At 42.3% G+C, this 24,841-nt stretch overlaps 1 protein-coding gene across 2 annotated transcripts in view; it reads right to left on the reverse strand.

Annotated features, from left to right (window-relative positions):
• Positions 1-848: 848 nt before the first annotated feature.
• Positions 849-24,841, reverse strand: part of SHFL (shiftless antiviral inhibitor of ribosomal frameshifting) — a 40,894-nt gene continuing 16,901 nt past the window's right edge. For both annotated transcript variants that reach the window (XM_039328362.1, XM_039328360.1), the window contains exons 2-9: positions 15,376-15,517; positions 12,715-12,764; positions 9,627-9,671; positions 8,980-9,012; positions 5,794-5,943; positions 3,379-3,482; positions 2,211-2,359; positions 849-1,740 (exon numbers count right to left, since the gene is read on the reverse strand). In XM_039328362.1, coding sequence (XP_039184296.1) covers positions 1,523-1,740; positions 2,211-2,359; positions 3,379-3,482; positions 5,794-5,943; positions 8,980-9,012; positions 9,627-9,671; positions 12,715-12,764; positions 15,376-15,445 — 819 coding nt within the window. In that variant the 5' untranslated portion in view covers positions 15,446-15,517 and the 3' untranslated portion in view covers positions 849-1,522. The remainder of the gene's footprint in view (positions 1,741-2,210; positions 2,360-3,378; positions 3,483-5,793; positions 5,944-8,979; positions 9,013-9,626; positions 9,672-12,714; positions 12,765-15,375; positions 15,518-24,841) is intronic.

The raw sequence follows: 24,841 nt of genomic DNA on the forward strand, positions 1-24,841 counted from the left end.
TGTTGCCAGGGTGAGTTTATCCACTGTTTAAGTGCATGTGGGGACATAGCTTTGAAAAGGCACCTTCATCCTTAACCCAGCTCTGTGCAAAGAGAAATTCACTCCTCCAGTGGAGTTCTCCAGTCTGGCTTCAACTGGGAGTCTTGCAATGGTAATGCTGTCATTTCCAACCTGCCTGCATGCTTTTTGGACATTAAAGGCTAGTCTTCCTGCCCAGTTTTTACACATGGAAACTGGAAGTAAAACTGGCCTTCACACAGCAATGAGGTGGAGGTTGCTTGGATCACTCTCTTACTTCCTGGTAAATATATTGTCATCCTGGGGTTTATTTTTGAAGGGGTGCTTTTATTAACTTTGCTGGGTCTTTTAACACGATGTGGCTCATATTCTATATCCCTGCTCAGAAAATAAATTCCTGAACATAAAAAAATGCAAACACAAATCCTGCAAATGAAGACAGATGATTTTGTTATGGATAATAAATAAGAGGTGAATGCATAAAGCTATAACATACATACAATTGTGTCCTGATTAAGGTGTTTTATACTAGATCTTGGACATCTAGCATACAGTGTCTATTCTGAGGGAGGCTCCCTTGAATCTCTTGCAGAGGTCCCTGGTGCTGCCATGTGGAAATACCTGAAACAGAATTTAGGACATTTGCCTCTTCGAACCCATCCTTAACGTTTCTTAAAGAACAGTTGTTGCACTTAGTAATTCCAAGAGAATAGTTGTGGTCCAGATCTTGTGAGTTTCTCAACATCCCCTCTCAGGTGGTATAGCAGGCAACTTCTGAATGATTTTAGACTAATAGTAGGACCTTTGTTGGTGAAATCAGACATAGCAAAAATATTTTAATTTGCATTTTAATATACCAGGGCAACAAAAGATGCACTGCAGTTTGTATGTGCATTCATCACTGATTTTAAAAAAATATCTGCACAGTAGGAGACATATTAACGCTTTCCATTTTAAAAATCTCAATTTTAAGGCATTGTATATATTAGCTTCCCCCCACTCTGATGCCCTTTAAAAAGGATAACTCTCTAATATATACAGAGAAAGACTGTTTATATATGGTATAACTAATACTTCAGTAGCATTACTATTATTATACAAGTACTTTGGAGGGTATTTGCTTGCCCTTTTTAATTAAGAAAAAAATTTGGTCTTTCAGTTTCATATTTCAATAATTAAAACATATCACAATGAGAATAATTCTCTTCATTAATTAGTTTATTACTTGGGATCCTCCAATTCCATCATCTTTATTGTTTTGGTCCCATGAACCTAAAGTGCAGGTCGATGAGCTTTGTGATGACGACAAAGCTTCCCTAGTCCCCATCATATCTTTTTTATAGTATCAAATTGGGCCTGAAGCAAATCACTTTTTATAATTAGAATAGATATGCATGGAGTTCAGGAGAATATAAAGCAAGACTCCATACAGATGCCATTTCCCCTAATTTGCAACCTTCTGCCCATCTCCCTAAGGTGGTTGGTTTCTCAATCCCACGGATGGCTAATTGCTGCCCTCGCTATCGTTCTCTTCATCCTGTTCTTTCAGATCCTCTAAGATGAGGTCACTGATGTTCGAACATGCCAGGCTGCCTTGGCTTATGCAAGTGGCTACTGTGGAACCCGTGCTATCATGCTCTTCGCTGGGACAGAGGACTTTTGGCAAGCGATTCCTGACCCGGCTTCGTGGATGAACACAATGGGTTCCGGGAATATGAGGCTCTGCAAGAGAAGACAAAATCAGATAACAATGGCTGCTTGCTGACTCTCTGATGAAAGTGGAGATCTATTTGTTGAAACCTGACCCTAGCTTACCTTGCTTCCTGACCCCCTCCACTTTCACCTTTTCTAGATAACAGCAAGATCTTTTCCAAGCCCCAGGCTGACACAAATAGATGGCACGGAATCCATAACCGGAACAATCCTGTGAGCCCAACACAATTGCCTACCTGCTGTCATATTTTTGTATTTATCCCCAGAAAGTATTCCTACAGCCCTGCAGAAGGTGCTGTTTGTATTTTTGTTATAAGGTATCAAAACCAGCTAAATAAAGAAAAATGAAAATCTCATTTTTACTGCCTTTTTGCTGACAATGACCAACATCAATTTGCTGTAGCATCCCGGAAGATGACACGCATACTGCCCATTGAGCATGGCTGGGATCCTGAAGATTCAGGCACAGCCAATCTCACCTGATCGGTTGTAGCAATCCTCTGCAAAGCAAGAATGCTGCTGTCTGCCTCGGGGTCCTGGGTACTTTTGAGGTGGGAGGATAAAGCTTGGAAGTACGGGTGTGTGGCACTGGAAGCAAGGAGATGGTGTGCCCATCTGAGCTGATCCCCTGCGTGGGGGAGAAAGAAGTAGTAGGTCCTTTACTTATTTGATTTATATAGCCACCCATCTCACATATATGACTTTGGGCTGCTTGCAACAAAACTTTATGGCGTGTAAAAAAGATGTTGAGACTCTAGAAAGAGTACAGAGTAGAGCAACAAGATAATTAGGGGACTGGAGGCTAAATATATAACGAACAGTTTGTGGAATTGGATATGTCTAGTTTAATGAAAAGAAGGACTAGGGATATCATGATAGCAGTGTTCCAATATCTCAGGGGTTGCTACAAAGAGGAGGAAATCAAGCTATTCTCCAAAACACTTGAAAGCAGGACAAGAAGCAATGGATGGAAACTAATCAAAGGCAGAAGCAACCTAGAACTAAGGAGAAATTTCCTGACAGTTAAAACAATTAATCAGTGGAACAATTTGCCTCCAGAAGTTGTGAATGCTCCAACACTGGAAATTTTTAAGAAGAGATTGGACAATCATTCGCCTGAAATGGTATAGGGTTTTCTGCCTGAGCAGGGTTGGACTAGAAGACCTCCAAGGTCCCTTCCAACTCTGATTCTATTCTATTCTATTCTATTCTATTCTATTCTATTCTATTCTATTCTATTCTATTCTATTCCATTCTATTCATAATGCAAACAGATGCTTCTTAGGTATGGGTGTGTTCTATGAACAGACTGAAGATTCTAAAAAGCACCATCCCAAGTTCTAGCTAGCTCAGTTAGAAACACACAGAGCATCCTATTTCTGAGAGGCAAACTGTTATTTTATTCTTCCCAAAGAAAGAAGGCCGCTTTCCCCAAAATTCAGATAGCTCTTCTGTTCTAAATACCAAGGAAAGATTTGAAGGCCTTCACATCTTGTCATTCAGGATTTGTTAACACATCATTCTGAGGCCTAGATTATCAATTGGCCTAACAAAAGATGATCAATGATCATGCTGCATATTTTTGGTTTGCTACATTTAAGACTTGGGTTAGTAACTATACCAGGCCATGCAGGGTTTGCCTCTCACCTGAAAGTATGGCCACATGAGGGGCATTTAAACTCTGCTGTGCCCCACATTTTATCGTATGGCACTGGATCATAGCGGATTCGACATCGGCGGCAACGGGACACCTGTGAAAGATACCAAACAAAGAGCTGAACAAGCTTCCAGCTACCAAAATAATCTCAGTAATGGTCACAAGAGCAGAAATTCTGTCAGAGTTATATATCAGTGTATTGCTGCTATGACCATTGTGTTAAGGTTGATTAAATCCAGCAATTTCTTTCCTGCAGTCCTACCATACTGCAATCTGTTTCATTTGCAAGCTGCAACCAAGGTCCTGTAATTCTAACCCACTTCTCTTCTTTTCTGTTTTAACCTTACCAAATGGGAATCACAGACATTTTCAAGAACTCACAAGCACCAATTGGATTAGTATAAAATATGACCTAAGAAACAGGGGTGAAAGTTGGCAATCAGTCTATTTAATGGGGGGGAAATGCAAGAAAAGTGTATTGGGATCTATATTTCATCCAGTGCAGTAGTGCAGGAAGTAATGGGAAAAAGCTTGTTTCCTGAGCTATAAATTTTGGGTTAGGAATCAATACTACACGACTAATGGGAGCTATCCAGAAGCAAATGCAGCATATTTATTCAGACAGTGACCAGTAATAATATAGATCACAGACAATACATCAGAACAAAATGAATAAGGTAAAATACCAATATGGCAGAAAGTCTCTGTGCTAATACGCAACTAAACTACCATAGTGAAGCAGAACAATAAACTGTCAAATGTGAATCTAAAATAATAGTTTGTAAAGTAAATACACATTACTTCAAATGAAGTATGTCAAGTGATTACAAGTAGTTACAACAGCAACTGGGACTGGGACTTGTGTAGCTGAGCCACCCAGTTGTGAAGCATGTGGCCACATCACTTAGAGTAGGCAATTCTGCAGGCAAGGTTGTCATCATTAAATGAGGACTGTAAGCTTACAAGTCACTGTAAATCTCCCTCATTTAGCATTGTCATAACTCTGAGGAGTTGCTGACCAAATGGTCATAACCCATATAAATCTGTATAAATCTGCATATTATGATCTTTTTTAAGAAATAGGGTTTTTAAGTCATTATTTTCATAATTTTAATTATACCAATGCAAAATTTGGCTACTGTGTAGATAATGATGGGTTTCATGTCTCCTAAAAGAAGGAAGGAAAGGATCAAATTAGATGCAACAATAGCAGACACAACTCAGATACTGACTCCCTACAGCAAAATGCAGCTGTGGAGTGGACCTTAGGATGGGTGCATCTCAACTAGTCCTTGGTATAACTATGAGATAAAGAATGAAATACTGGGAAAGCTCATACACACATCCCCAAGTTACTTATGCTACAGTTTTCCATTCCAAAGAAATTGTAGCAAAGCTGGATAATTCATGGTCCTCATTCAACCCCCAGCCCCATTTTATTAGTTCCTGGAAGCTCTCTGAGGACACACTGCTGATCTTTGGCAGGAAATATTTGCTTTTCAGTACCAATGAGGAAAGTCTCATTGTAAATATTTCTTTAAAATAAGGGCTAAAAGAGTCCAATAACTTTAATGTACCTATTTTGCTTTTGAAAAACTCTAAAACCCAAACACAAAACACAGCTTCAAAAAATTCCACCGGTTAGATAATCAAGTCAACAATCCAAGGAGCCGTGACACTGTAGGAGACTACAGTTTTTTAAAAATAAAATGTGTTTCCCAGTTGCAAAAAATTGCTCCAATTCCTTTTAAAATGAGAATGACAGGTGAACATACTAATCCAGTGGTGGTGAACCTATGGCATGCGTGCCACAGGCGGCACTCGGAGCCCTCTCTGTGGGCACACACACCATCGCCCCAGCCCCACCTCCTCCCATGGCCCCCTCCTCACCAGCAGTCCCCCCAGAGGAGAGTCGCCCCCCAGGCACAGCCCACATGAAGCACCGCAGCCAAGGACATGGTAGCTGGGCAGCGGGGAAAAGACTCTGCCCTTGTGCCCCATCGCGCACAGATGATACTGTGGGGCATGGGTGGAGGGCATGGCCTCCATGGCGCTGCTGGGCCACTTGGGTGATCTGTGGTGGGCAGTGGAGGTGGTGGGTGACCCAGCGGGCAGGGTGGAGCGGGGACAGGGGTGGGAGCGGGTTTTGGGCAGTCGATCTCTAAAAGGTTTGCCATCACTGCACTAATCTCTATGCTGATATGAATTTAGTAGAGGACCATTTTATCACATATTTACTTGGTCTTTTTCTTTTCAATTTAGGCAAGAGTAGGGAGAAAACAGCAAGGAAGACAGTGAGGCCATGAGAACAGTATAGTCAGAAGTCACCTTGGACCACCTTCCTTTGAGGGCTAAGCAATCATTATTTATCAGAAAGGATTATGCATTAAGGCCATCATACCAACCTGTTTTCTCTCTGGGACCTGACGCCACCACATGTGGTCACAAGGCTGGCAGGCAAATTGGCGAATAGCTGGAGGGATGCGATTGTTTTGGGCATTATTGAACATCCGTAAGTTCTCCTTTGTCAAGGGCATCAGCTGTCTAGCAACCTCCTAAGGAAAACACAAAAGAAAGACATGGAAGTAATCCCAAGTGCTGCAAAATACTAAACTTCCAAGTATTTTCTCCATAGGTTAAATTAATGTGTCTCATCAACAAGGGAAGGGAAGGGAAGGCTTTGTATATGGAAGTTCTGACTGATGCTGTGGAGAAACGTACTGTGGAATTGTAAGAAAAGAAGCTATTTAATAGAAGTTCCAACATTTCTAAATATGTTTTATTTTGCAATGTGTTGGAAATATTCCTTTACTTCACCGTTAAATATCTAAAAGTATTGTCATGAAGGGATAAAGAATTAGGTATTCCAACTCTTAGGTAGCTTTCCTATTTTAATTCTTGTAGTGCTCTGATATTTGGCCAGGCACTGGAGTTATTCTCCAGAGAGTAATGATCATACTCATACAGGAGCCTACTAGAGCTATTTCCGAGATCTATTGCCCAGGAAAGCACTAATGGGAACTAAATTATCTCAGGTTGGATTGGGGAACAATAGAGCTGATGTCAAAACTGTCATCCTGCTGCGCCAGCCATGCTTCGCCAGCTGCCAGTCTGCCATACACAGTGGGGGGAGGAAGCTGCAAGAAGGCATGGGAGGGAGCTAGCATAAGGGAAATCAAAACTATTTGTTGTGCCATCCCATGAGAGTTCCAAGATCAAACTACAGAATGCAGCACCATCCAGCCTGCCAAGCCAGGGACTGTTAACAAAAATAAGTTGTATTAATGTAATTGGCAATTAGAGATAACCAAGGGGGGAAAGGTGAGAAGAGGGGAAACGTTAACCAGATGCCTTGAGTGTGAAAACTCAGATCCGGCTTTGCTACACTATAACCACTTGGCTTTAGTAAAGTGTATTTTCATTAATAATGGATTTGAGAGTCTTTCTTTTCTAATTGACCAGATTGGGATGGCTAACATTAAGCTGAATCTACCTGGAGATTATGGGAATATGCCTGAGAAGGAGTCAGAAGAGTTGGAGGACACCGGGGCGAAGGGAGAACCTGAAATCCTGGGACCCCAGCAGGGAGGGAAGCTTGAGTTTGGTGTCTGACCAAAAGTGGCAGGAGAGAGACCAATGCCCCTGCCCGTGATACCAGAGGACTAGCAGGAGAGCTCACTGGGTGGAGCAATGCCCTATTGGTTGAGGGGAGTCAGAAGGATGGAGGAACCAGAAGATCCCCCTCTGGGGTTCAACGTCATGTGAGGCTCCCGGGGCCAAACTCTCTGGCCCCTGGATTGGGATGAAACTGTTGAAAGAGGACTCCAAGCTGTGGCGCTAGACCAAGCACTCAACTATCTGAGAGGGAGATTCCAGGAGTTTGGGATACATTACCCACCCATCCTGGTGGAATAAGCATCCACTACTACACCAGTCCCAGCTGCTACCCTGCCCTATCCACACCCCCAGCACCAGTCATCCTCCTGGGCTGGGGAGAACACCAACCATCCCCCTTGGGGTGAAGTATGATGGAAGACTGAAACAACTGGGCTACTTTTTGGCCAGGTCTGGCACTATATGATTCAGAATCAGAATAGACCTGGAAGAGACCTTGGATGTCTTCTAGTTCAGCCCCCTGCTCAAGGAGGAGAACCTATACCATTTCAGACAAGTGATTATCTAGTCTCTTTTTAAAAACCTCGAGTAATGAAACACAAACAACGTCTGAAGGCAAACTGTTCCACTGCTTAACTGTCCTCACTGTTAGGAAGTTTCTCCTTAATTCCAGTTTGCTTCTCTTCTTGATTAGGTTCCATCCATTGTTTATTGTCTTGCTTTCTGGTGCTTTGAAAAATAAGTTGACCCCCTCCTCTTTGTGGTAGCCTCTCAAATACTGGAATACTGCTATCATGTCCCCTCTAGTCCTTCTCTTCTCTAGACTAGCCAAACCCAAATCCTGCAACCATTTTTCATATGTTTTAGTCTCCAGGCCTTTAATCACCTTAGTTGTTCTTCTTTGCACTTTTTCAAAAGTCTCAACATCTTTTCTGTAATGTTGTGACCAAAATTGGATGCAGTATTCTAGTTGTGGTCTTACTAAGGCTTTATAAAGCAGTACTAATACTTAGTGGGATTTTGTTTCTATGCCTCTGTTTATACAACCTAGGATTGTATTAGCTTTTTTGGCTGCTGCCGCACACTGCTGGCTCATATTTAAGTGATTGTCCTCTAGGACTCCAAGGTCCCTCTCACAGTTACTGTTTTTGAGCCAGTTTTCATCTAACCTGTACCTTTGTTTTTTCCTGCCTAAGTATAAAACCTTGCTTTTCTCCAGATTAATTTTCATTTTGTTGGATAGGGCCCGTTATTCAAGTCTGTCAAGATTTTTTTGGATCCTAAGCTGGTCTTCTGTGGTATTGACTATTCTTGCCAGCTTAGTGTCACCTGCAAATTTGATGAGTTCCCCTTCTATTCCCTCATCAAAGTCATTTATGAAGATATTGAAAAGTACTAGGCCTAAGATGGAACCTTGTGGTACTCCACTGCTTACTTCCCTCCATGCAAATATAGTACCATTAAGAAATAGTTGTTGAGTACGGTTTGTCAGCCAATTACAAATCCATCTGGTGGTAATGGTGTCTATCCCACTTTTTTCTAGCTTACCAACAAGTAGTTTGTAGTCTACTTGGAATAATATGGACTTTTCCTCCCAGACGATGTGGCCAGGTGCATTGCATGATTCTGGCATTAGACCAAGACATAGCTGACTGGCTCGTGGCCCTACATGACAACAACGTGGATGAATTACACCACTTTGACCATTTCATATGTGCCCCAAGACAACATTTTGAAGACTCTCCAGTGGACCAGCAAGTTGCCACCCAAATCAAGATAATCATACAGGGGAAACAGCCCATCACTACCTACATCCAGGAGTTCCGAAGCCTGGCTGGCCGACTGGGGAATTGGCCTCAGGTAGATCCTGAGAGATTACTTCCGAGAGGGATTGGACTCGGAATTATACTACAACTGTCTGTCATAGGGAGCACTGAGAAACTTGTTCCATCATATTCTAGCATTTCTATTCTCACCTTAATCTTCTTATCATCCTTGCCCTTGATGTCCTGCGAAAAAAAATTATATTAAAAGCTACACATTGTTAAGCTTTATACATAACAGTGTTAAATTGTAACTTAAATAAACAATTGATAAAATTGCTCTTTTCCATTCCACTTTCCTTTTTTTTAATGTGTAAACCACAGAGAGCTGTGGTTACTCATTCTTTAATTTTCCAATAATGTCTGTGTATTCTATGGGGCTTCAGAGGCATGCCTGGAAATAATAATGCTGAGAGATTAATGATTTGCTTTTCAATATCTTAGGTTTCCATTTAATTTCTTTTTCAAATTAAAAAAAAAATCTTAGAAGCAGCTGGAAAATGTTAAGAAAAGTGCTTCTGAGCACAGGGCTTGCACTGCACACCTATGATTTAACAGCTACCCATCAACAATTGATACATTCTTCATGCCAAATGATTAAACTGCTAACCAGTCTGTTAACTGTTAAAAGGAACTGACAAAGAAAACATTTTAGCTTTGCCTAAAAAAATTAACCATGTGATTTTCTCTCCGTAAAACTTCAAACTGACAATGCAACTTCTGACCTAAATGAAGTAGAAAAAAATGTTACCAAAGTAATAACTGTAGCTGCCCTTTCCTCTGCTTCTTCCCTTAATCACCTGTTTATTCTGCTCCTCTTCTTCCTTCAGTTTATTCACTACTTTCTAAAAACAGAGGGAAAAGTTAAAGTCAAAAAGTAGATGACAGAAGTATAGACAGCTATGAAATTACAACCATACAACAACAAAGAACTGTTTCCAAATCACAAAAACATATTATTGGGGAAATTAGAATGGCAAGTAATTGAATGAGTAAACCAAACCTAGAATGTTACATCTGGAAGCCACATCTGATAGATGGGTAGAGTAGCTCACATATAATGACAGAATATGAAGCTGGTGAAGGTTTAACAGTAAAAGCTGACTAGATTGTAGGCATATGCTTTGAAGTCTAGAAGAACTTGATATTTAAAAAGTAAAGTAATGCTGTATAGCAGGGCTTCAAACTCAAGTTCTTGAGGGCCACATCAGCATTACAGTTGCCCTCGGGGTGTGTGTGGCCAGGGTGGGTGCAGCCTACTGAGTGGGCATGGATGGAGCGGGTGTGACCTACTGAGTGGGCGTGGCCAGCTCTACATTGTTTGGGTCAAGGGTGCCTGTGGGGGCCTGGGCAGGAGTGGGGCAGATCTGAGGGTCTCTGGCAGAAGGGGCACGGTCCACTGGAGGAGCCTCCTGTTCCTGTCAGGCCATGCAGATGGGGGGAAGGCTGGATGGTGGCGCGGACTGCCCGGAGCCCTGGGCAGCAGAGATCAAACACCCAGCCTGGCCCTCGAGCACCTGCGGCACCAAGCCCAGCCCCACTTCCCTAAGGGGGCACACAGCTGCACTTACCTCCTCCTCAAGGCTGCTGCTGCTGTGCCTGCTCTCCTTAGCCAGGTTGCTCATGATGGGTACAAGGGCAAAGTCAGAGGGAGGCCCATTTCCTCTCCATGGGAGGAGACCCGGCTTTGTAGCCAAAGCTTCCTTAGCAATAGGATGGGAGACCCCAGGATAGGCCAGGGGGAGGGGGCAAGGGGTTGGTGAAAGGGCAACAGGACAGGACTAAGGCAGGACTTCCCTCAAACCCTCCCTTCTTTTTTTCTTTCCTTCTTTCTTTCCTAAATACAGAGTGGTGGGAAAATATTTGAGATGAGGGAGAGAGAGAAACAGGCAAGAAACGCAGCTGGGGAGGTGTCACCCTTCATAAAGAATGAAGAAATGCACCATCGCCTGAAACTGGCCAGCACATGGCCCTCACCTACTTCACATATCTGGCTTGGTGGGCTCTGGGGGACGGGATGCCATGAGCAGCATGAGAGTCAATGTTACCTGTGCAATGCCGCCCAGCCCCCAGCCTGCCCGGTCTCGGCAGGCAGTCGGGCACTCTGCTCACAGGGCCGAGAGGCTGAACCAGGTGGTACAAATCTAAAAATAAACATGAGGCCACCCAGCCCCCAGCCTTCCCGGTTTCGGCAGGCAGCAGGGCGCTTTCCTCACAGCATCAAGAGGGTGAGCTAGGAGGTGCGAAGCTTGCCAGTTTTGCATCTTACTCCCTGCTGAAACTGGGCAGGCTGGGGGCTGGACAGCATTGCACTTCTCATCAGATTCGTGCCACTCAGCTCTTGGCACTGTGAAGAGAGCGCCCCACTGCCTGCCGAAACCAGGCAGGCTGGGGGCTGGGTGGCGTCGTGCTTCTTTTTGGATTTGCACCACCCGGCTCAGCCTCTCTGCGCTGTGAGTAGAGCACCCTGCTACCTGCTGAAACCGGGCAGGCTGGGGGCTGGGTGGCATCATTTTTCTTTTCGGATTTGCACTGTCTGGCTCAGCTTCTTGGCGGTGTGAGGAGAGCACCCCGCTGCCTGCCGAAACCCCTCCCCCGGAGCCCATCAAGCCAGATATGTGAAGTAGGTGAGGGCCATTTGCTGGCCACTTCCAAGTGATGGTGCATTTCTTCATTCCTCACAAAGGGTGACACCTCCCCAGCATGCACCCAGGGGGCGGGGCTGCCGCAGCAGGGGCTGGTTCCTCACTGTTTCCAGACGGCCTTGTGGAGCTAAGACTGAATGCATTTCAGCATAGATGGCCACCACAAAATTGTACATTGGCTCCCGGCTGGCCTGGGCCAGGGCCAAGACAGCGGGGGCCGTTTCCTCACTGTTTCCAGGATGGCTTCGTGGGCCACATGAAACCACTTCGTGGGCCGCCTCTGGCCCACAGGCCTTGTGTTTGATATGTCTGCTGTATAGAATTCAGTTATATTTCTATTTTTACATTACAGTTTTATATATGGAATTGTGCTACATCCAAAATTCAGATTTTATTTATATCTTGACAGAGTGTGTTGTCTTAATACATTAATTGTCAGATAGAGCTTCTCTCTTACTTTTTTGTTTTAATGAATTATGTTAATCGGATACCTGTAAAGTTCAATAAATGTTTTGATTCGAAAATGGTATAAAATACTTAAAAGTATTAAAAATTTTGAATGATGCATTAGCATATATTAATCATACCATATTTCACATTGGTTGGCTAGCCACTCATATTTTTCCTTTATCTTTGATTTTCTGTATGCATTACATATTTTTATATTCTTTTAAATGTATGTACTTGAATTTATAGCATCATTATCCCTTAACTATTTTATAAATATATAATTTTAAAAAAATAAAAAAATACTGTAAATTATTCCAAAGGGAAAAAAAGATTTTAGGGAAGAGTTCTGGATCGAGCACGGGCAACTTAGGTAAATGGCACACATGGGGTTACCCCCCCCCCTTACATTTTTGGTCATTAATGGCTCCAGTTTACCGCAACTTCAAATCTGGGGTAAAGATTTCCTTCGTATTGACTTCAGTGGAGAGGAGAAATAATTAAAACAAGAAATGGCTAGTCACATCAGCACATCTAAGGGCTGTACGACTCTTAAGGTTTCCAAAACAGTTGTACTTCCTCTTTACTGAGAAAATAGCAGGAAGAGGGGGAAAAAAGCATATGGAATACTATATATAGCATACAATTCTGTAGAATGACAGCTAGTTTCCCTTCTAAGGTTAAACTGGTTCTTTGTATTTCCTTTCCCAATTTAGTGTCCACCGTAACTCTTTCAATATGATCTTTCATTCAGAAGGAAACAGAGCATCTAAATTAAACAGATTACTATTATTACCATTGCTATCGGATCACTTCTGAGCTTCTCTCCATCTTCTGGATCTACACCTAAAGAACAAGAATACATAGTTAGAACAGATTAAATTTAAAATAAACAGACCCGCCAATGTGAAGATTTCTAATTCTGAAACTAGGAAATGCATACTTTATGGAAATCCATGCACAGACATGTAGCAGTTGACCGGGGATGAAGGTCAAGACAAAATTAGCAAATTGGCATAACTTGTATTGATGTTTATCTTTAATGCTCATGGATTATTCTTTCTCAGCATTATCCCTGCAAACGTTATTACTTCTGTGGTTTTCCATACATTAAAGTCCTTTAAAATCAGGCAACTGCATTTTTACTGCAACACGGACAGGCAACCTTTAGGCGAGACTAAGGACTGGAGAGAATGTGGTCCTTCCTCCTTCTCTGTCATCTCATATATCCAATACTTTTCATCTATTTCCCTCCTCAAAAAGTTGAAAAGTATTGTATATATGAGGTGATATATAGGTCTTTGGTTATTCGGGTTTTCTCCCGTGTAAAATTGGAAGTGTCTTGGCGACGTTTCGACGAAGTCCCATTCATCATCTTCAGGCTGGTGTTTTCAGCTTCGTGCTTTGAGCAGCAATGTGTGGTCTTAGCTGTTTCTTCCTTTTAACTGCCAGTGGGGGTATGAACTGATTGGGTGGGAGCTTGGCTGTGTTCTGATTGGGTGGAGGTGTGTTCTGATTGGTTAGGGCAGTGGTTCTCAACCTGTGGGTCGGGACCCCATTTGGGGTCGAACAACCATTTCACGGGGGTCGCCAAACAACGCAGTCCGCCATTTTTCCTCCCCCTTTTCCTTAGCTGTGCTACTCCCTTTCATTCTATTGGCTTTTGAAAGCCAATAGAATAGACTCTCTTGAATAGAGTCTAATTCTATTGGCTTTCAAAAGCCAATAGGAATTGTCCAGGCTGTCTCTGCCCTGCTGAGACTGCCAAAAGTCCCATTCTGCAAACGGTGCTGCACCAGTTGAGTAGTCCTCGGCTTACGACCAGTTGAGTAGTCCTCGACTTACGACCGGTTGGGGTCGCGGCATCAAAAAGGTTGAGAACCACTGGGTTAGGGGCTTGGCTGTGCTCTGATTGGCTGGGGGGTTGGCTGTGCTCTGATTGGCTGGGGGAGTGTTCTGTTTGGGTGGGAGCTTTGTTGTGCTCAGGTTAGTCTGAGTTGCAGGGGGATTTAAGATGGTGGGCTGCCTTGCTATTTTTTGGCTTCGCGTTCGTGGTCGTGCCTCATCTTCATAGTGGGTGTCAGTTTGCTTCATGTATGGATTGGAAGGGTTTAAAGTGGCTAATGATGCAGCTGTGGTCTGGCTTCTGGTTTGTGGTTGTGCCTCATCATTGGTGTGGCTTTGGGTTTGCTTTTTGCGTGGATGTGTGGTGGTGACATCCTGTGTGGTTTTTGTGAGTGTGGGTCTGGTGTCATTTTTTGTGTTAGGGAGTCGTTTGTCAATAAGAGCGCGTTTCCAAATGGCTGGTAGGTGGGAGGTATCATCTCATTTGTTCATGCTGTGTGGGCGTTTTTCTATCTCGATGGCTTCTCTGATTATTCTGTTATTAAAATGTTCAGTTTTGGCGATAGTTCTGGTATTTTTAAAGTCAATTTCATGTCCTGTGGCTTTAAGGTGTTGGACCAGGGAAGATGTTGGTTCCTCTTTTTTGACTGAGTTCTTATGTTCTTCAATGGGTGCACTTCTTCTTCTGTTGGTTTGTCCGATGTATGTGTTGGCACAAGCATGGGATTTCATATACTCCTTGATTTTCTAACTCAATTTTATCTTTGGGGTTTCTTAGGATGGTGGATATTTTTCTGTTTGTGCAGAATGCTGTTTTGATGATGAGGTGATATACTGTATATATGTATGCTCAAAAAGGATGGAAACTATGCCAACATTGTACAATAGTCATCAAAATTGCCTGTCCTGATACCAGAGGAAATCATAAACATAAAATTTAATATTTTAAGCTGCCCAGAGTTGCCTTGTGGTAAGAGAGGCAGCTAATAAATTTTACAAATAATAAAATAAAGTAAAGGAAAACAAAATAAAATAAGTAGAAGAAATAAATGTCCACATGCACATATTTGCAAACCTGTAGGGTGCAATGAATATGTTAATAAAAGAATCCAAGAAATTCAAGGAAGCAAGGCCAGGTACATTGGTGAATGGAAAATACACATGTCAATGGTTAGTCTAGCTTGGGTAATGTGGGTTTTAGATTGGTTAAGCAATTTTGTTTTAAGAAAGATTTTTAAAGCTTTCTTTCTCTAGCACTTATGACAAAGATAAGATACCTACACCTGCGGTCCCTATGAGGCAGGACAGGCTGCAGAAGTAAAAATATAAAAAAATATGATTAATAATAACAACTCTGTGCCTAGACATGCAAGTAGGAAGATTAAGAATATTTCAGAGTTATAATAGACTGAAAACATTTTTTAAAAATCTACAATACAGGAGATACTGTCTGAATCTTCAAACAGGCAATGGAAATCCCTGAGCTTCTTACTTCAGCTTGTTCCCTTCTCTGTGGATATATCCCTAACAACCATAATGGCCCAAAATGTTTGAATACGGACTCCCGCTTCCCTCACACAGTATAGCATATGAACATCAGTGCTAGATTCACCTTCTGTTTCTTTTACATCAAGGACGATGTACTTGCAGACCATTTCATGATCATTGTGGAACGTCCGCATCAGAAACACAGCATCTGTGATGCTCACTTTTCCATAGAATTTCTCCCGTAGTCGGCGGACACTTTTTTCTAGCTGCATTGAAAATATGAAAGCAATTAAAAATGTAAAATTTTCAGAGATCTGTCATGTCTTCACTTAGGGCAGGCTTCCTCCACAGCACCAACCCAGACTTGCTGCTCAGTAGTTGGATTAATAGATATATTTATGCAATCATTTATTTAAAACAATATGATGGATGAGTATTAAGATAGGACCAAGTTTAATTCTTTCCTCTCTTGTGGTCTTGACCAAACCCTCCTTTTGACTACTATTCACACAAACAAGAGCTTTCCATCCAGACCCTCAGATAGTTGGGGGAGGGGGATTTCTTTATGAAGATTGTATCAGGAAAGGAAAGGGTTCACATACATACTGATGCACGTATGAATGCACACCCACACATACATACACTTCCCCCCCCCTAAAACATTTAGCATATCTAGCATAATTTTTTCTTTAGCCTTTACTGAGCAACTGTCTGGAATTTCACCAGTACTTTTTAAACTGTTTGCAAATATTCCCCAGAAAGCATATCCTTTCCAATGTCTGAATTTATAAGTCATGTTGGAGTTCCCATTCCCCAACAGCACAAAGTGGACCAGTAAGAAGACCAAGAAAGTTAGCAGGAAGGCTTATATATACATATATATGGATGCTTTTGTATCTTTGTAAGCTTAAATCATGGATTGTAGAGCACATCATTGTTTGCTGTGACAGTTTCACTGAGCAGGCAATGTGGACTTTGCAAAACTGGACAGTTCATCCTTCTTGGCAAACTTTCCATATGTATGATTAGAAACAAAAAAATCAAATCAAAGCTGATGCTCATGGACACACCATGTCAAATTTTTTACGGCAATTTGGAAGTAATTTGTTATCCCTTTCTTCAACTTTCCTGTGTAGCCTACAGCCCTGGAATTAACTGGTGCCCCCCAATTATGTACAAACTGGGTTCAATCCACCTTAGTTTCTGGATCAGCCTAGGTTGTTCCATACATACACATATGTATAATTTTTATTAAATATGTTTTTCCACAGAATAAAAATAATATAAATTTTTAAGATAAGAGAGCCAGAATAAAGTATGAGAAAAATGAGAAATAAATAAATTACAGAGTTGGAAGGATCCTTGGAGGTCTTCTAGTCTAAAACCTTGCTGAAGCAGGAAACTCTTTACCATTCTGGACAAATGGCTGTTCAGTCTCTCAAAAACCTCTAGTAATGGAGCATCCACAACTTCTGAAGGCAAACTGTTCTGCTGATCAATTGTTCTCGCTGACAGGATATTTCTCCTTACTTCTAGGTTAGATCTCACTTTGATAAGCTTCCATCTGTTATACCTTGTCCTGCCCTCAGGTGCTTTAGAGAACAGATCACTCCGTGTTCTCTGTGACAGTCCCTCAAATATTGGAAGACTATGACTATGTCACCCTTAGACCTTCTCTTCATTAGACTAGACATATCCAGTTTCCACAACTATTAATATATGTTTTATCAGCTCATACTTTAGTGGTTGTCTACTAGGACAGAGTTCTCCAACCTTTCCAGCTTTGCAGACAGGTGAGGTGGGGTGGGGGGGAGAGGAGATGGTTCCACACAAGAGGTGGGCAAGAATGAACAAGAGGCCTGGTTTCAAACACCTCAAGACCTGATAGTGGGCCATAGCCCGGGGAGCGGGGACCCCTGCATTAGGACACCTAGATCCCTCTCACAGTTAATGATGTTGAGCCAGACTAGATGGTCTACACCAGCGGTTCTCAACCTATGGGTCGCGACCCCATTTGGGGTCGATCGACCATTTTTCGGGGGTCGCCAAAGGCGGAAATCCGCCATTTTCTCCCCTCCGGGGGCAGCGCCACGCATGCGTGCCACGCATGGGGCGCACATGCGCACCACACATGGGGGTGCATGCGCGGCATGCATGGGCCCAACCCCATGCGTGCCGCGCATGCGCATGACGTTTGTGTGACGGGGTCGCCGTCACACAAATGTTGAGAACCGCTGGTCTACACAGTTACATTTGGTTTTTATTGCTTAAGTGTACGACCTTACTTTTCTCACCATTAAATTGCACTTTGTTGTATAGGCTCAGTGTTCAACTCTGTCAAGATCCTTCTGAATCTTGAGTCTAGGATTTAAGGTGTTGGTTATTCCGCCCAGCTTGGTGTCATCTGCAAATTTGTAAAGTTCTCATTTTATCCCCTCATTTAAATTGTTTACGGGCCTAAGACAGAACCTTGGGGTACCCCGCTGCATGCTTCCTTCCATGTAGATATAGTTCCATTGAGGACTATATATTGAGTACAGTTTGTCAGTCAACTACGAATCCATTTGGTGGTGATGCTGTCTATCCCACATTTTTCTATTTTATCAAGAAGTAGGCTATAGTCTATTTTGTCAAATGCCTTGATAAAGTCTAAGTAAACTATGCCTACAGCATTTTGTTGGTCCAATAATTTAGTCACTTTCTCAAAGAATGTAATTAAGTTTGTTTGGCATGATCTGTTTTTGACAAACCATGCTGGCTTCTAGTAATAGCTTGGCTTGTTTCTATGTGTTTGCAGATTTATTACTTGATTATTATTTTTCCAGGATCTCCCCAGGTATTGATGTCTAACTAATCTGCAGTTTCCTGGATCCATTTTTCCCTTTTTTGATGATGAGAACTACAACAGCTCTTTTCTAGTCCTCTGGTGCTCCACATCTCTAAAAGATATGATTCAGTGGTTCTGAGATCACATCTTCCAGCTCGTTTACATAATCTTGCGATATAATCCATCTGGTCTTGAAGATTTGAACTCATCTAGAGTGGATAGGTGTTGTTTTACCATTTTTTTGTCTATTTTGATTGTATTTCTAATCTGTTTTTTACATTACTGCTTTTGATAGGTTGAACTATTTTTCCCTCTTGTGTAAAGACAGCTGCAAAGAATGAATTAAGCAATTCTGCTTTCTCCCTGCTGCCTTCACATCCTTGTCATCTTCTTCTATTAAAGGACCGATCATTTTCTTTTTTTCTTGCTTTATACATGTTGAAAGAAACTTTTTATTATTATTGATTTATTATTATTATTATTATTATTATTATTATTGATATTTGTTGCAAGTTGTGGCTCATTCTGCACCTCAGCTTTCCTGACTAAATCTTTGTAGATTTGGGCTATTTGTTGATATTTTGCTTTAGTATCCCACTTTCCATTTTTTATATTTGTCCTTTTTGTATTTCAGTTTATCAGAGAGTTATTTATACAACCATGCTGGTTTCCTCTGAAATCACTTATTTTTCTTTCTCAGTAGTATTGTGTTGGGCTAGGTTTTTATAATCTCATTTTTCAGAGTTTCCCAAGCTTCTTGAGCTGTTTTTCTCTTTAAGATTTCCAACCACAGGATCCGTCCCAATCTCTAAGTTTGTTGAAATCAGTTCTCTTAATGTCTAGGACACTAGTTTGCCTTTGTTCTATTGCTTGTGCCTGCATTATGTTGAATTCCAATATGACATGGTCATTCTCTCCCAAATTCCTGAAATTTCAACTCCTTCTATCATTTCATGTCTGTTAGTAAGTCCAGTATAAATATACTAGTTCCTTCCTCTACATTTTGGGTGAAAAGTTGTCTAACTGGATTTGTCAGGAATCTGTTTGATCTCCCACTTGGCGAAGAGTTTGTCTCCCAGTTGATGTCAGGGTAGTTAAAGTCCCCCTTACTATTGTAGTGTGCTTCCTGCACACCTGATTAGAAAAAGCTCATCTGTTTAGTTGGATGGTGTGTAGTTATATACCTATGGCAATGTCATTCCTTTTTTCCTTTTATGCATCCAAGGTTTTCTTCTTCTTTTTTTTTTTTGGCATTTCTATAGAGGTGTAGTCATTTCTTACATACAATGCAACTCCACCTCCTCTTTTGTTCGGTCTGTTTCTTTTGAATAGTTTAAATCCTTCTAGCAGTACATTCCAGGCATGGGTTTCATCCCACCAAGTTTTGGTAATGGCAACAATGTCATGCTTGCTCTCATGTACTAGGACTTCAAGTTCACCCTGTTTGTTCCTCATTCATTGAGTATTAGTGTATAGGCATCTGAGGCCTTTTTGATTAACCCTGCATTTGCTTCCTTCATCTCCTGTTTTATATCTGAGTTCCCCCTCTTTCTTACCAATTGGTTGATTGCCCTGAGGTTTATCCTTGGGATTAGCTCCTGAAAATTTGTCTCCCTCCCCCTCCCCCTTTAGTTTAAAGCCCTTCATATAAGGTAAGCCAGTTGATTTGCAAAAACATTCTTCCTGGTTCTTGTGAGGTGAGCCCATGTCAGACACCTCCATGCAGGTATGAGAAAAAGAGATAAGAAAGAAAAAGGAGAAAAAAGAAAGAATACTAACAAAGTGGTTTCCAACCTTCTTAACTGTTATTGTTTATAGTTAACCTCCCCTTCTCTAATGTTCCATCAAAGTTTCCTACTTACCATAATCTACCCTTATTATTCATCATATCCATAAAACTGCTGTTCATTTTTTCTTTTTCTTTTTTTTTTTTAGCAAAAAGTCCATAAGGGGTTTTCAATCATTAAGTTAAACTAGTTAATTTTGCCATTTCTGCTAATTCCATCATTTTTACTGACCATTTAGTAACTATTCTCTTCCAAACCAATATGTCTTCCTCCCTACGCAAATCTCTAAGCAATCCATAAAACATCAACTTTTCAATCCTGGTGTCAGCAAAAAGTCTTAAACGGGTTGCCAGAACTTTGCCCCCCACCCAAAAAAAGTAATAATCTCATTTTAAACTAGAACAAATAATCCATTTTCATATTCCTTCCTTTTATTTCTAACAAACTTAATATTTAATTCACTGAAGTATTGTTATAAAAGTTGATGTATCTTCAATTCTTCTTCAGCCCATTGCACCGACTTCTTCCTTTATCTGAACTCTTAATCAATAAAGAACATTTTAGATCAAAATCTTATTTAGCTCTTTGCTGTTTTTTTCAATTTTTTTGAGTTCTTAAACTTATAATTAATTTTTCTTTTGTTCAGACTTGAAATAAACTCACCCAGTAACTTTTCAAACTTACCATTCTGAAGGTCTCTAATAGCTTTAGAATGGTTAATAATTTCTGAAAGCGATTAGAAAGTGAGAGTTACAAACAGGACTGTCATTTAAAACCGCAGTCCCCAACCTTTCTGGCTTTGCAGACCGGTGGTGGGGAAGGCAGGGGGGATGCTTCCTTGTAAGCAGTGGGCGAGTGCGTTCGTGCTTGTAGCCCCATTTGTGCAAGCGACAGGCTTGTGCACCCACCGCTCACACAAGTGGAGCTGCAAGCACTTGCCTGCTACTTGTGCAGCCCAGTTCCAAATGGGACGCAGCCCAGTAATAAAACTCTTTTATTTCTCAACAGCGCTTTTTCTTTCATCCATATCTAACAGCAAGCTGCAAAATTCAATTTTAAATCAGGCAATTCCAATCCTCCTAATTCCTTTGCAACTTGGAGGACTTTAACCTTTGGCTTTTTTCCTTGCCATTATATATACATATACATTTCCAGCGTGATAGCAGAGGCAGTTCTTCAGCAACTGGAACGTGAGGCTATGTCCCAGTACCAGCCCAAATTTTGGGCTCGGTACGTTGACGACACGTTTGTTGTCGTCAAACGATGCCAAAAAGCCAACTTTATGGGAATACTCAATTCGGTTTATCCGGATATTAGGTTTACGGTGGAGGAGGAGAGCCGGGGCTCGATAGCCTTCTTAGATGTACTTGTCCAACGAACACCAGAGGGCTTAGTACATACGAAGGTCTATCGTAAGCCCACCCACATGGACCGAATCCTCCACTATAACAGCAACCACCCAGTACCCCACAAAGTTGGCTGTATTAGAACCCTGTTCAAGCATGTGCATTCGCATTGCAGCATGGTGGAAGCAAAGGAGGAAGAGAGGAGACATTTGTACCGGATTTGCCAACTCAATGGATATCCGCTACGATTCATAAAACGTCACAGCAGGATACCCAGGTATGACCACCAAGAAACTCCCCCCCAAGGACAATTAACACGCATTTCCCTACCGTATATTCATAATGTGTCCGAAGCCACAGCCAGACTGCTGGCCCCCCATGGCATAAGAGTGGCATATAAACCTGACCAGACTCTGCGATCAAAGATCATGTGCCCCAAAGATCCCCTTCCCACCGCAGAAAGGTCTGCGGTGGTTTATAAAATTGATTGCATGGGTTGCCACAGTAATTATGTAGGGGAAACATCAAAAAGGCTGAAGACCCGCCTACATGAGCATAAGTTGGCAATCAAGAGGGGCGAGCAATACTCGCAGATCTGGTCACATATGGCCGAAAGTGGTCATAACTTTGATTTTGACCACACACAAATCTTGGCCTGTGATGCCATAAAGGGGGGCCGCCTATTAAAGGAGGCCTGGTTTTCGGGGGGAAATTCCATTAATCGCCATATAGACATATGCCCGGCACAATGGACCTTACAAACATGGCACATGAACCGTCGCTTGAACTGCTGGAGAAGACCTAGGCATTGACCACATGTGTGGGAGAAGAATAGGACATCCCCCCACACACAACACGACCAAATAGACATTCCCTTGGCTTCGGACCAAGACGGCAGAACTTTGAAAAATCCCCCACAAATGACAAACAGCCACCAGAAACCTGACTGTCAACTATGGAACAACTTCCCGATGAACGGAGCGAGTGGAGGTGTTTTGACAACTGAATTGCAGCAGGAAAGAGAGAGCGAGGCCCCCACAATTGGTTCAATAGGAGAAATACGAACGGAGATAACAACTGTGGGGGGAGGAATAGGAAATACAGCATACGATAGAGTGCTCGGACTACAATCGTACATGCCAGGGGGGGGAAATGATTTACCCCCCGGGGAGTGAAACAGACACTCTCGTTATGCTAGTTGGGCTGGTTTGTGAGAGGGAGGGGAATAGCTCCGTGGTGATTGATCCCTTGGGAGGACAGAAGACTACGAACGGAGCGTGCCTGAGAGATTCTCCGATGAAGGATGAGGACAGAAGCCCCAAATGGAGTGAGCAACGGATTGACTGGTTACGAGCTAGGCAATGCCTTACTGACATGCACACACTCCAGAACGACTCCTCCCAAGAATGTAGGGAGGACAGTGTTGATGGATCTAAGGGAGTGATGGAAAGGAATAGGAGGGAGAGTGGTGCAGGACGGGATGGCACACGGGGGCTACGATCTGAGAGAACAGGAGGATTGGAACGTGGCTAGGAGGGGATGGTTGGAGGAACTAGAAGGTAGCAGAAAACAGCAACTACTGCCCGGGACAGACAGAATCACAAACGGGAAACTAGTGAAACATGCACTAACTGCAAGGAAAGGGGAAATACCCCAGCTAACTTTAGAACTAGCGAGAAAGACACACGTAACAGCATACATAGAAAGGGTGAGAAACAACTACACCCCAATGCAGGACACACACTTGGATTACAACGCACACAGCTGGGACCTATGACACGATCCAAGAGCCAAGCGCAAATGATTGGAGGCTGCATATAAGCCCTCCCAACGACTGCCGTTTACACCCTGATGATGTCAAGAGCTCTTGACGAAAGCTAGGTTTAGTAAATAAAAGTTTTAACATTTTTAACTTTTGTATAATTTTATTCTCTTGGTGTTCAACTATTTATTGATTTTAATATATATATATATATATATATATATATATATATATATATATATATATATATATATGTAGGTCTTTGGTTGTTCGGGTTTTCTCCCGCGTAAAATTGGAAGTGTCTTGGCGACGTTTCGACGAAGTCCCATTCGTCATCTTCAGGCTGGTGTTTTCAGCTTCGTGCTTCGAGCAGCAATAGCAAGCACGAAGCTGAAAACACCAGCCTGAAGATGACGAATGGGACTTCGTCGAAACGTCGCCAAGACACTTCCAATTTTACGCGGGAGAAAACCCGAACAACCAAAGACCTACATACAAACACCCGCGAAAACCTCAGAAAACAAATATATATATATATATATATATATAATATATATATATATATATATATATGATGTATCGGTTGTCAAAATAGGCATTGTTTGACACAAAAACATCATTCTAGCCCAGTGGTTCTCAACCTGTGGGTCAGGACCCCATTTGGGGTCGAATGACCATTTCACGGGGGTCGCCAAACAAGGCTGTCCGCCATTTTTCCCCCTTTTCTTTGGCCATGCCCCTGGCACCCGCTGATGTATAAGTGGTTGGGGGTCACCACAACATGGGGAACTGTATTATGGGGTCGCGGCATTAGAAAGGTTGAGAACCACTGTTCTAGCCAATACTTTCATTTTTATCATAGAGATTCTCTCCAAAAATGACAGTTGTAATTTCTCCTATCTGAATATGTCCTTCTTAATGACAACATAAATTATTTTGAAATATCATACAATTCATATTAGTCATAATAATAACCAAGTATTTTACTTTTTTTAGTCTTAAAATTAGATTTTTTCCATCAGAAATGGTTTTCCATTTCCATATTCTTTGTTAACATTTTTGGTTATTAATTTTAAAATCATATAATACAGGGCTTTTCAACCTTTTCACCCATTGTACCACTTTTAGGATATGGCAACATCCGAGTACCACCAGTTGCCTAGCAAGGTGTCAAAAACTTGATGATCCCCCCCAAAAAAAAACCAGGAAAAAAGTGATAAAGTACAAGTAGTCCTCGACTTACAACAGTTTGCTTAGTGACTCTTAGAAGTTACAATGGCACTGAAAAAAGTGCCCCCCAAGCCACAGTCGAGCAAGATACCTGCCTGCCCACCCAGCTGCACTCTTCCTTCTGTCTGAGGTTTTCATTGTTGGCAGTGGGGGTGGGGTGGGGGGTGTTTGGTTTTTATTCCCCCTGTCTGCTGGGTGGTTGCAGCAGGTTTTGGTCACTTCACATGACCCTGGGACACTGTGACCATCATAAATATGAATCAGCTGCCAGGCATCTGAATGTAAATCACAAGACCCTGGAGATGCTGCAACATTCCACTGATTGGCGCTTCTTCTGGGCTCAGCCGAAGCGCCAGGATCAGCGCCAAGCTCCAGCTGGAGCCTGGTGCTGATCCTGGCGCTTCCACTGAGCCCAGACAGCCCCGAAGAAGCGTCGATCAGCTGGAAAGCAGCACTGATCCTGGCGCTTCCTCTGAGCCCTGACAGCCCTGCAGCTCCAGCCATCTCTCGCTCAGGCTTGCGCGGTGCTGCCACCAATTCAGCTCATTCCCCTCCCCCGCTACCACTTTTCTAGGATGGTCGCGTACCACCTGCCAGGTGCCAATGTACCACAGGTAGTACCCATACCATTGGTTGAA

This window comes from Crotalus tigris, unplaced genomic scaffold (genome assembly GCF_016545835.1).
Source record: "Crotalus tigris isolate CLP2741 ecotype Arizona unplaced genomic scaffold, ASM1654583v1 scf7180000024375.2447938, whole genome shotgun sequence".
Classification (NCBI taxonomy): domain Eukaryota; kingdom Metazoa; phylum Chordata; class Lepidosauria; order Squamata; family Viperidae; genus Crotalus; species Crotalus tigris.